The sequence below is a fragment of the Dendropsophus ebraccatus genome, chromosome 15 (genome assembly GCF_027789765.1).
Source record: "Dendropsophus ebraccatus isolate aDenEbr1 chromosome 15, aDenEbr1.pat, whole genome shotgun sequence".
Classification (NCBI taxonomy): Eukaryota; Metazoa; Chordata; class Amphibia; order Anura; family Hylidae; genus Dendropsophus; species Dendropsophus ebraccatus.
The window spans coordinates 23,508,648-23,522,024 of record NC_091468.1 but is presented as its reverse complement, the minus strand read 5'-3'; the positions used below and the strand labels follow the sequence as shown (position 1 = coordinate 23,522,024).

The 13,377-nt window shown below is 44.1% G+C and overlaps 1 protein-coding gene across 5 annotated transcripts in view; it reads right to left on the bottom strand.

The window, feature by feature from the left end:
• Positions 1-13,377, bottom strand: part of COQ8A (coenzyme Q8A) — a 30,864-nt gene that overhangs the window by 2,408 nt on the left and 15,079 nt on the right. For all 5 annotated transcript variants that reach the window (XM_069954196.1, XM_069954197.1, XM_069954198.1 and 2 more), the window contains exons 4-11: positions 13,101-13,167; positions 10,188-10,265; positions 7,493-7,615; positions 4,010-4,095; positions 3,516-3,656; positions 3,339-3,420; positions 3,005-3,098; positions 1,792-1,933 (exon numbers count right to left, since the gene is read on the bottom strand). In XM_069954196.1, the coding sequence (XP_069810297.1) occupies positions 1,792-1,933; positions 3,005-3,098; positions 3,339-3,420; positions 3,516-3,656; positions 4,010-4,095; positions 7,493-7,615; positions 10,188-10,265; positions 13,101-13,167 (813 nt within the window). The remainder of the gene's footprint in view (positions 1-1,791; positions 1,934-3,004; positions 3,099-3,338; positions 3,421-3,515; positions 3,657-4,009; positions 4,096-7,492; positions 7,616-10,187; positions 10,266-13,100; positions 13,168-13,377) is intronic.

Genomic DNA, 13,377 nt, shown 5'->3' with positions numbered 1-13,377 from the left:
GGCCCGAGCCGGAGCGCAACCACAGGACACGCAGGCCCGAGCCGGAGCGCAACCACAGGACACGCAGGCCCGAGCCGGAGCGCAACCACAGGACACGCAGGCCCGAGCCGGAGCGCAACCACAGGACACGCAGGCCCGAGCCGGAGCGCAACCACAGGACACGCAGGCCCGAGCCGGAGCGCAACCACAGGACACGCAGGCCCGAGCCGGAGCACAACCACAGGGGACACTTCAGAAATTGCATAAAACAATTGTTGACAGAACCATCAAGAAGAGGTTCTTCAGCAGCAGAGTTGTATATAAATTGAACTGTTTTAGAATTATAAAAGAATGCTAGCAGTCACCTCACAGTCATGTGACCCTCAGCCTGTTGCTGTGTGTCTTATAAGGTCACATGATCCCTAGTGTCTGCTAATATATTTACACCATATCACGTATCCTACCATAAAGAATTATTCCCCTCCCCCCCCCCCCCCCCTTTTATAGCCCTGATAGTTTTTATTACTGAAATTGATTCTAGTTATTTCTAGACCCCTCGGTTGTTTACAGATTTGACCCTAAGAGAACCACACACTGACTCAGCGATGCTACACTCGGTACTGGGGCTCTTTGACTGTTTTTCAGCTGTAACTTTCCAGAACCCTTGTGCCACATGTAATAGGGTAAAGTAGTTATTTTGGGAGGTGATGCCAGCTAGGGGCGGGGTGTGGCACAGCTCCAGAGCAGCAGCTGTAGAGCAGGATCTGTCACCCGGCGGACACGTTCCCGGCACACAACCAGCGGACGCTCCTGAAGGTCAGTGAAGGTGACAGAGCTGTGTGCACTGTCAACACCGGGACAGGAACGTGCAACAGTGAATGCCTAACATTTATGGAAACATTGGGGGACGGTTCTCTATTGGTGTATCAAACTGCTGCAGAACTACAACTCCCATCATATCCCAGCATGTGGTCACAATGTTACACTATAGTAACAGCCACCCCCCCACACCCCCCCAAATAAATAAAAAAAACACACACCCCACAACAACACTTAAGCGGCACAGCTGCAGGGTTGCCAGCTCTGGTCGGGCTCTGCTCTTCAGTATATAAACAGGCGCTGGACACAGACCCAGGATTGTGATCGATAAAAACAAATTTCTCCTTAAATAAACCCAAAACCTAAAGCAGCCAAACAGACACAAACTCACCACAAAGGACAAGGAGTTCTGCTGTTAAGGGGCAGTGCACTTATTATTGAATCTGGTTGTTTCTCTAATAAAAGAAACAGCGCCACCCTTGTTCACAGGCTGTGTGCAGTATTGCAGAATTTATATTAATTCATCCTGGACAATCAAAAGTAAAAAGCAAGTGACATATAACCTAGGTTCACTTTTTCCTTATTGCTTCTACTGACCATAATTGCCATTGATTACAGATTTCCCTAGCCAACATGTTTGCAAGGTATTATCTGCTAGGAACAGCGCCTCTGTCCTCAGTTTGGAAAGAACACAGCACTTCCTGCAGGACATACAGCAGCCCAGTCTAACAGAGCAGCTGCCACCTCTGTCCATGTCAGGAACTGCCCAGAGCATTAGCAAATCCCCATAGCAAACACTCTACTGCATTCCAGGCTAGAAAAAAGGAACAAAGTCTATAAAAAGGTATATAGGGGGAAAATAAATTGGGGCACACTATAATTCATCCAAGAGAATGGCAGGCCACACGTCCATATGGGAGGGCTTTGACAGCACATGACAATCACTGGCTCTCACCAATTCCACGTGCCAACACTAGATTTCTCGGGTCTCACCTCATTGCGGGTCTCCTGGCTGAGCTGCTCGGCTTGGTCAAGGGGGAAACCAGTTACTAGCTCGGTGGTCAGGACGTGTGCGCTACACAGCTCATCCACGACTCCGGGCACATAGAAGAAGGGGTGATCCTTCAGGAGCTCCCTGTAATCAAAGGGATAGGTCAGTACAAAATTCTCTACTCCTTGGACAAACCCAACTCTACTACACCGGGAGGCCAAAGACATCATCATTTAAGCCTTAACTTTATTCATATAGTCAGTAATAGTCCAAACCCTCTGCATTTTATTAGCGGTGGCTAAAGTTGGATATAGCCCTAGACTGTCCAGGATAAAATGCATAGAGCCTATGGCCTTAGGGCTGCATCCAATTTCTTCAAAAGAGTCAAAAGAGTTAACACTTATGCTAAGTTTACACTGAACGCTAATTCGCCTGATCATACGATTAACGATGTCAAAGTAAAGTTTTTTTTTCCATAACGATCAGAATTTAGACAGTACGATATATCGTACGGAAATTGTTTTGCGATCGCTTAAAGCCTATCTCACACATTGGTTAAATCGGCGAACGACTGTTCACACGGAACGATCTGCGAATTTTTTGCGAACAATCGACGATTAAAGAAGTTGTTGAAAGATCAAAATGAACGATTTCTCGCTCGTCGTTTGAACACTCGCTGAGTTTACACGTACGATTATTGTTCGAATTCGATTGTTATCGTGCGAATTCGCACGATAATCATTCCGTGTAAACGCAGCATAAGATCTTGGAATCATGGAATTCTTCACAATTAGTGGACTGTGTGGGGTACACACAGTCCTCTGGGGTACCAAATACTCTTTGTTCTAAATCAGGGATGGGGAACCTTCGGCCCTCCAGCTGTTGCAAAAACCACAATTCCCATTATGCCTGAGCGTCCAAAGCTTTAGCTGCCCAGGCATGATAGGAATTGTAGTTTTACAACAGCCGGAGAGCCAGAGGTTCCCCAACCCTGTTCTAAATAATCCTTAGTACAACTCAGCTGTTGCAAAACTACAATTACCATCACGCCTGGATAACCAAAGCTTTGGCTGTCCAAGCATGATGGAAATTTTTGTCTTGCAGCAGGTAAACTGCTGCAGGTTTGACACCCGAAGCCCAGTAGTATACGGGTTTTATAAACTAGATAAGGTAAAATTTATCATCATGGCAGGTGAGGACACACAGATGACTTACTTGAATTTCTTGGCACAGGCAGCCTCTCTCTTGTAGTCACACTCCAGGGCCAGCTCTCGGCTCAGGACTTCTATCAGGTGCTCAGGGAACAGACCTTTAGGAAAACACACAATAGCCCGTGTATCATGTAACTTATCACGTGGCAAAAGCTGAACGGGATCATTGTACGAGTCATGGAAGAGCGGGCAGCGAGGTATCATTAATACAACGTATAAAAGGACAAGAAAGCTTCAATGTGGCGGCGTTATTAGTCCTGTGGGACTCACGCATGAATGAACGCAGGACTATGGAGACCGTTACCCAGTACACGGAAGAGAAGACAAGTGTGTGTTACCTTCAGGCAGAGCATTGCTCATGTTGAGGACGGTCATGAGGTTTGTCACATCGCTGTTAATACTCTGAGCTACTCCAGGATACTGAAAAGACAAAAAAACATCCAAGTAAGATAAAAATTATAGAAAGTAAAATGGCCTATCTGCTTTAAGTGAATTAAATACGGTCTGGAACTCACCTGGATTTTCATGGCAACTTCCCTTCCGTCCTTTAGACGAGCCAGGTGGACCTGTCCAATGGAGGCGGCGGCAAATGGCCGTTCTTCAAAGAACTCCAAATTGTCCCTCCAGTTTGGCCCCAGGTCTGCGTTTAAGGTTTTCTGTTCAGGACAGAACATATGGTGTATTAACATCGATCGGGCAAAGGATACAGCCGTTTATGCTGGGGATTGTGCTAGAAGTTGTTTACCATCTCTGCAGTGGCCACTAGAGGGGATAGGTGGTATTACGTGTGTCATTAAAACGAATGGCTGACCATATATGGACAGCTAAAGAGGGAGCATCCATCGCCTACTGAACGACCCTCCCTCTGTGATATCCATATACTCTGATAGGGAGTCGCTCAATTTCAGTACTGCAACAGTTCATGGAATACAATAACCATTTTCGGTATCTGTCTGCAGAGGGAAATCATAAATCGACATGACGTTAAACAAAAGTCTCAGAAACTCACCATCATTTGCTTAATGGGCATGAAGTCGGCGCTCTGACGCACCCGCTCAAAGATTTTCTGCAGCTGCGGATTAATAAAGGCGTCATCTGTACAGAGAGACAAAGAATAGATATAGAACTGAGAGGTCAGGAACTTTAGTCTTAAAGGGATGTTCCAGAGAAATCTTTCTATATCACTGTGCAGCTGTATCTGTAGGGCCCCTCTCTTCCCAGCACTAATCTCTATGATCAGAGCAAAGAGGAGCTGCAGATCATCATATCTACAGGAGCCAAAGTGAACCATAACATACAGGACAGACTTGCGGGTCCTGTACACCATTTATTTACAATGCAGTGGCTGGCCTGAGCATCTAAAGGATGGGGTGCAAACACCTAGTAATGCACTATTCTGTGGAGAGGGTTTTTGTTTTTTTAAACACAATTTTACACCAGAAAACCTCTTTATTATATACAACCAGGCATACTGGAATCCTGCTGAACCCCTTTACAGTCCTATGCCACTAGGAATACAGCAGAATGCTATGCGGCCCTGTATATCCATCTGCTTTTTGTACTATTACAGCACTGTACATTAATATATATTTTTTCCTGCCGATTAGCTACAAAGGCTTGGAGGGAACACGGCACCCGGCATGTTGAGAATTTCTTTCCACCATTTTTAACCTATGACAACAGCTGCGGAATATAATATAATAGAAGATGGCTGTAAATAGCCCCGGACTGTCCATTGTTGCCAACAATCCACAAGGGCTACAGGCCATGTTGGAGCAGCCGTACTTCCACTTCATCATAAATCTCCCAGGCTGCATGCCCCGGGTCTTGTACCAGCAGCATTTATTTATAATGCATTACAGGCAGTGGAAATGTACTGAACAAGGTTCTATTAGGAGGGAGGAGAGGCAGCCATAGAGATATACTGGGAAAGCAAGAGGTGCTATGTACATAGGTCAGTAAGTAGGACCCGGGTTATCAATATATTGTCATTTAAAAGTGTGAAAATTATCACAAGTTAATAAATTTGGCATAAAAAGTCAAAGGGGGGGGGGGGGGGGGGGGGGGGGACTTATACTGTAAGGTGAGCAGCAGTACTCAATGTCAAGAGGCAGCTGCAAAGGCATATAAGATTTTATAGTGTTAAAAAATAATAGCAGCAATCCATAATATTCAATGGTCTGACACTGGTCACATACAAAGCTCAGCCACTATCTGCTTATTTTTAGCTGGTTATGTAGGAACTGAATTGGGGTCAGGTCTGCTCCCCCGCTGCTGGCTGAAGTCTGATATGAGAGAACATGTAGAGATGCCATCAGAGCGGAGCGTTCCCTCAGAGTACAGCGAGTGCATGGGATGGAGGGGATATCAATAAAAGGAACTGGTGACGGGATGCAGAACAGTCTATAACAGCAGCTGCTTCCTGGGACAATTCGGGGTGGCCTGGTGTCTATACAGATCTTGGATGTGCAGTAATGCAAAAAAAAAAAAAAAAAGGTTACCCCTCCTCTTCCAAATTGGACTCTCTAGGGCTTTTAATGGTTTTACAGTAACCGAAGGCATGACGGGAATTGCAAATGCTAGAGGCATCTGGTATCAATGGGTGGGAAGCTAGTTCAATGGTGATACAGAGAAAGTAGCCAATTTCTCCTTCTACACAGGAGTTTAATAAATATGAATAAATAAAGAGTACTGATAGCATCAAAGGACAAACTGTGGTTAAGATCCATGAGAAAGCATTTCTAAGTCTATTGGCGTGATTACACAGACAGATTTTTGAAGCCAAAGCCAGGAACAGACTAAACAGAACAGGTCCAAGGGAAAGGTTGAGAAGTCTCCTTCTCAAAACCATTCCTGGCTTTGGCTTCTAAAATCTGTCAGATAAATCTGTGCGTAAAGACACCATAAGAAAAGATTTCAGAGCCAAAGACGACAAGGGCAGCAGTCGTCATGGCAACCAGCGAAAGTGCATTATTAAGCGCCACAGAAAGCTGAGCGCTCTGCATCTTGATCCAGTCTCACAGTACCAGACACATTGGACATTTACGTCCCTCGCCGTCTCCAGAGAAGGTAATTTCTCAGCGCTGCAATTTGCCAAGATTGGAAACACTACAAGAGCGACGGCGGGGAACCAGCGGGGGCACAGTCGCTGCCGTAAACACAGGACGGGGAACATTCTGCACAGATTAGGAGCCGCTCACCGGCAGCTCCGGAAAAAAGATTTACAGCTCCCAAATTAATTATGCTGATGAGTGTTTTTCCACTGATTATGTGAAGGAGCCGAACTAGGCCGCAATATGGTCACAGAGGCTCCGGTGAGTGTACGAGAGGGGGAACAGCCAAAAATGTTATACATGAATCCCTCTTAGGTCTGGCATATGTGGTCTTAAAGGGGCTTTCCTGTCTATTTTATATGTACCATTGATTGGCTACACTATACCATATGTAATGTATAAATGGAGAGGCAGCATTTGAGTAATAAGGACATTTTTCTTGTTTCACCCCATTGTCTGCATGGTCACCACATCACAAGAAGCAGAAGGCATTGGGCACCAAGAGATGGAAGGGGATCTATGCTTTTAAAATACAGTGGTGCCTTGGATTACGAGCATAATTCGTTCAGGGACCGTCCTTGTAACCCAAATCCACCTGTGCTGTAGACCCCGCTATGCAGGCCATGCCCCTCCTACATTCGCCCTCCCACCCAGTACAGGGAGCTCTTAAACCAAAGTAATGCTCTTAAACCAAGTCACAATTTTGAAAAACTGAGCTCTTAAACCAATTTACTCTTAAACCAAGTTACCACTGTATATATAATTTGGCAACAGGGCCTTTTCTAAAAATATTTTAGTCCCCAGACAACCTCTTCAACTTTATTGTTCAGATCAGCAATTTTTATTGGTACAATTTCAGGAGAGGGGAGGGCAGGGCAAATTTGTGAAGCCTTTATTAGAAGGCAATTAATGACATACATTTTTGGAGTTCAGTGGATTAAAATCAAAGTATTCATCTACATTATATATAAAACAGAAATACAAAATAAAACCACATAAAGTTATTTTTGCAAACAAAGTATACCCCCACTCCAAGGATTTCTCGAACAAAAGATCCCACAGGGAGAAAAAGGGGGGGAACATTATCTTAATAACAGATTCATTCTTTATGGCAGCAGCCAATGGTAGCCGATCATATTCAACAATGAATAGAGCTATGGCACGCAGGACAGTCCACAACCCAAAGCAAAATAAAAGTTAGGGCCCTTTACTGGAGATCACAGGTAGGCCGAGTGGTCAGACCTTATGTGACCTTACACTTGCCCCCAACCTGTGGGTAGCCATAAGTAGGAATACCCCTTTAAAGAACTTTACTGGAGATCGCAGTGTTACATCTGCATGTCCTGTCTCAGAACACACAGCACTCAGCCTGTGACCCTGTGCTGAAGAAAGGTCATATATGTGCGTTCAGTGAGATTAAGTCTCTATGGTGATATTACCTTGAATACTTAGCATCTGGCCAAGCTTCAGCGCCGCCCCACGAACTTTACACAAGGTATTCACAATCTTCTCTGCATTGGCTTCTGATAAGAAGGGGCTGGAGTCCATGACTCCTTTCTTACCTGAAAGAAACAAAAAACTAATACTTACACTGGTGACACACAACATGAATACTACTTATAATCTGTGAACTTGGCATCTATCAGGGGATACATTAAGTAGGACCACTGGGCATTAAAATTGGAGCAATGGAAGAAGACGTCCGATGGGTCATGTTCTCCATCGTGTGGACGTCTGGGTGCGTCACTTACCTGGGAGGAGGGGACACAAGATTGTGGGGGCAGTGTGATGTGCAATGTTCTGCAGGAGACCTTGTATCCTGGCATCATGTGGATGTTACCGTGAAACATACTACCTAACCATTCTACTGACTTAGCACACAAATTATGTGCAGGGGGAAAAAAAAAAAAAAAAAAAAAAAAAAGACTGGTGGGCACTCAGACCCTATAAAAAAAAAAAAGTCACTAAATACCCCATAACAAGTCAAATGTGCCAATCATGGAGTATCTATAAAGCATTGACAAGGCCTTATAGATCTATGTAATCTGCCAGGCTGTGCAGCTATGCAGCCAGTATCAGCCATAAATCACTGCTGTTTACTCAGCAACAATCCAACCAAAAGCACACCACTGCTCACCACTCACAATAAACAATAAGCCAGGCCCACGCCCGCACAGAGGGCACATTCCTGGGTGCTGCTGTGTGCCAGCTGGGCAAAAAATAACCCCATACAGAAAGGTGTCACTGTATCTCTTCTTCATTTCTGAGGTCGTATTAGGTTTGTTAGTGGATCCAGTTCATTCTGGCAAGATCGGTCAACATTCTATGAGGCCTAAGCAGAGAATAGATCAGACTAGGCATTACTTTCATCACTTAATTAGGACGGTTATGTACACTGAAGCCAACGGTGGACAATGAGAGAAATTCAGGTTGGGGCCATCTTGGCTTCAGAGCCACTAAGCAAGTGTCCAACGTAAAGATCCAGAGGGCACAAGTTGTCTGTGTGACAGCAAAAAGGGTTCTGGGTCAAAAGGGGAAACGTGATCTATGAGGTCAGGGAGGTCCCTTCAGAAAAAAAAAAACTTTTCTTCATCTGGACCCACACTAAACCCCTTTAAGGCTTCGAAGCCTAAAAGACTTTATTTCATCTTATCCCACCCTGCATAGGATAGAGCATAATCTGATCGCCTAGGGTCCAAGACCCCTACGACCCTGCATCTCCTTTCTAGGGATTGGTCAGGGTTCCAGAGGTCGAATGTACTCCCAGCAATCACCCAGTAATCCCCAATCCTACCAGGACACAACACAGCTTCATAGAAGTCAAAAGAAACACCAGTCAGGGACACGGATGGACAGAACCATTTTCCAGACAGCAAATCAGAGCAAAACAGCTCATCTCCACCTTGAATCATCCTAAGCAGCATTACATATACAAGGTGTCTAACCAGAGCACCACCTGTTCTCCGAACCAGAGCAAAGCTGCAGACGGCACCAGCTGTCCGCCTTGAGATCTTACAAGTGATGTCATTAAGGGCTTAAATGAGACTTGAAGATCTTAAACGTAAAGTAGCAGTGAAGTAGTGGTCAGCCCCACGGGCCAAACAGATTAAGGAATGACATAGGATATAAAAGGTTCAGGGTGCACGTCAGTAATGTATACAGATTGCAGGTCACATCCAGGTTGGACGTTTGCCATGATTTGCATGTTTAAATGTACACCCCTAAGCATGCAAGACTGGGCTAAAGATGGAGGACAAGTGACTTACAAGAGATTATAAAGTATATGTGGCAGAAAAAAAAAGGATTATGTGGGTCAGTAAGAGTAGCAACTACTAAGGCGTCATGACTCTTAAAGGGAACCTGCTGCCAGGAGGGGTCAGATGTAGTACTGATGAACCAACAGGCGCAAGAGGACCACCAAAGCCCCCATAATATAAGAGGCATGGATAGTGGGGGGCTGATCAGTTTAGAGACAGCATATGGTATTGATAGGTTTATGTAGGAGCCCCCAGTCTGGGTCTGTAGGAGCCACTGCACGGGCCACTAACAAGCCCACATCTGTCCCTGCATGTGATGCACTTGACTTTCTTGCTTTATGTGCTGCAGGGAGGGGACGGCCATACGCAGAGTATTCAGCTGTCAGATGGGAAAGAAAACATCTGCAGGTAGCAACAACATGTGAGGTTGTGTAAGCGGCCGGGCACAGAGTCAAGCCATAATGTTCTCACATTAGATAGAACCATTATGTTTGAGAGAAAACATAACCAGCAGATGAAGATTTTTATTATTTCTTCTGTGCTGGTTTGGCAGGATCCATATTCACATCTAGCTTCAGAGACAATGGAGATTGTGATCACTATCTGCTTTATTGAGAATGAGGCAAGATAAGTAAACTAGGTCTCCAGTCACACCCAAAAGATTGTTGGCCGCCCCATAGTGTATGTAACATATGCCTGCTCCATAGCAGAACACACTGAACAAGCAGGATGGACGATAGAAGATGCAGCATGAGAACAGAACTTTAATGTCTATGAGGCTTCGGTCACACTAGCCGTGGCAGAAGGAGTGTGTGAAAGCAGTGCACTCTACAAGGAATACACAATACATGCAGGTGTACGGTGTCTGACCACTCACCATCATTTTCAGATTTTGGACTTAAGCTTTTCTTTGCCACTTCTGCAAGTGCTCCGATACCCAGACCCACCGCCAATCCTGGAGAAGAGGCAAGAAATACAATGTATATTATAACTGGAGGACATCTTTAAGGCTCTTCATCAGGTGTATGAGGGCAACATAGAATTATAGAGGGGGAGATGCGGAGCTCAGCGGATATAAGGTTTATGACTAGTGATGAGTGAATACTGTTCGATTGAATAGATATTCAATTGAATAGATAATTCAATCAAATAGTAAGGTATTTGATCTATCAAATGGTTTGCTGAATATTCGAAAAATATTCGATAAGCGTTCAAATCCCCCAGCTTCGGTTTTTACCTCCCAAGTAGTCGAACAGATGTTTTTCAATAATCGAATACTTGTTCCCATAGACTTTAATGGGATCGAATAGTCGGGAGATATTCGTACGAATATCAATATTTCACTATTCGCTCATCACTATTTATGACTTTATCAATTTTTCCCCCCCATGTGAAAGACCAGCTTCCCTTATCCACACAGAGAAAGCCTGTAAGTCCTGCTCCCTCCCAACACATGAACATGTACATGTAGCGTTATTATTCTGTGTGTGGACGAGGCAGGACTTAGACTTTTTGTCCTGGCAGCAGACAGTCATCTTATAACTCGTCAATACTAAAGTAGAGCTCTTGGATCTTTACTAGACATGAGTGAGTCTCGAGCGTACTTGGGTCAGAACCAGAGCGCTCTGCATTGGATTACTGGTGGATAAAGTTGGATGCTGCCCCAAGGCTGCATGGAAAACATGGATATAGCCATAGGCTGTATCCATTGTTTCCAGGACTCCTTAGGGCGGCATCAAACTTCTTTAGCCACCACTGATCAATTTCAGAGCACTCTGGTTCGGACCGACCCTAGACTCCCTCATCTCTAACCTATAGCTTTGGGCCATGTCCTTCCCTCAGTCTGCTACTTTCACACACAGGCCTGCCAGGACCCCTGTAAAACACATGAGCTGTGTAATCAGTTACTGTATATGTTTATTAATACATCTTAAAAGGGGTATTTCTTTTTATCTCCGCTAATATACTTATACGCCTGGTTAAGTTGCATATTTTTCCAAATACATTTAGTTAGCAAACTTGTCTCCTCCTGATATTTTGCTCTTTCCCTCCTATTGTTGATAGCTCATTGCCTAGGTTACAGACCACCACTCTGCTCTAAAAGCAATGGATGTATTTGCAAATATATATACCTTGACCAGTCCTACACATATAACCATCAGTTGAGATTAGAGTACCCCTTTAACACCCCCCCCCCCCAATAACAGTATTACTCCCCAGCAGCTCCAAAACTACAGAAACCATTATGTGCTGGCAGCTGAAGGCTGTCAGGGCATGATGGGAGTTGTAGTTTTGCAACAGCTGGGGAATCCCAAAACCCACCACCCTTGCAATAGGCACATTTATCCCTCCAATCTAGCTTTCCATGCTATCTTGAGCGCTTATCTGACCACAGAACTATTTTAGGCATTTTATCCCCTATAATTATAGTCTATGTTATAACAGGGGCTGCAGCTAAGCATTTCCAGTCCACATCCTCTACAAGACGACCCTTATTATTTGATAGAGCCCTTCGGCTGTAACACGTTTGTGGCAGTGACCTTTAGAGATTACATAATAGAATTGTGATCAGATGACCGGCTCGTGGAATGTTTAACCATAGAGTGAAATTTTGCCATTTTTTTTTAGAAAACAATGCGTTTCAGTTCATCATCATCATGACCTCTGCTTGCTGTCAGTAATATAAACCTTTTCTTTTTTACATTGAAAACTCTGGACAAAACATAATACTTCTCACATCTAAATGCTTTTTGCAATTGTGTCTACACATTCCTTTGTATACTCCATGCTGATGTATTATAGCTGCGCTGATACATTGTAGCAAACTACTAGGACAGGGGAGATTTCTGCTGCTCATGGGTTCAGCTAATGGTGCGTTTACACGTACGATTATAGCGAATTCGATAGTTATCGCGCAAATTCGTACGAGAATTGTTACATGTAAACGCACCATTAGAGAGAGTATTGTCTGGAATGAAAACAATTCAGCTGGCAGAAAGATTAGGTCCATACTGGTTATAGCCTCTGGATGTAAATAAGACTGTTGAAATTCACTGGCAGCAAGTGGAGATGGTAAAATAGTGAGGAATCAATGAACATAATGAAAGGTTTCCAATTTCCTAATATAGGCCAAATGCTAAATCATTGTACAATGAAAAGTTCAACTTTCTAAAATATTTTAAGGCGTCTGCTTGTTGTCAGTGAATGGAATCCATCTTTATATTCAGCGATTAAAATCACCTCCTATCAGTGACGATCACTGTAAAAAGCCATATACCTTGACCAGCTGGATGGAAATTGGACAGGACTCCAGCTTTGACGCCATTCACCAACAGCATGCAGAAAAAAATTAATTTTAAATAGCACACCAACTGTAGTTTTAAATGGACATGTTATTTACCCCCCCCCCCCCCCCTTCCCAAAAGGAAAATAAAAATATGGACCACTATATCTGTAGTACTGACACTATATGGGGGTAGAAAGCAAAAAAAAACAAAAAACAAAAAAACTGTGTGCAGATCCTGGAGATACGTCAGCCTGCTGAGGCAGGCCGCAGATCACACCTCCCTGAAGTTCCTGATTAAGGATATCACTATTTATCTGAGCCTTGGATCAAAAGGTTCTACAAATGCAGCACAAGGCAGAGGAAAGTTAAAAATTAAGTCTTCACACTCGCTTTCGCAATCCTGATGAGGAGATAATGTAACGCATGGAGCCATTCTTCTAGCCATCTCCTGTCGTTTCTGACCTAGTTGTATGGAAGCGCTCAGCAGCGGCAGAATATCATTACCTCCAAAGTTTGCCAATCTCCCGATCCGTGTCACTGGCACTTTCCTCTCACGCGCTCGCTCACTCAGCTGAAAAACAAACAGGATTTTATCAAAAGGAAAAAGCAGCATTCATCTGTGTTGTGTTCACTGCAAAGAAGTCAGAGTGTCCCTTGCAAAGAGGCAAAAAAGTAAAAAAAGGAAAAAAGGAAAAAAGGAAAAAAAAAAAAAAAAAAAAAAAAAACTTTCCCCACTTTCAGTGAAGAGTCAGTCGTGCCACCATTTTTGACTGGACTGGCC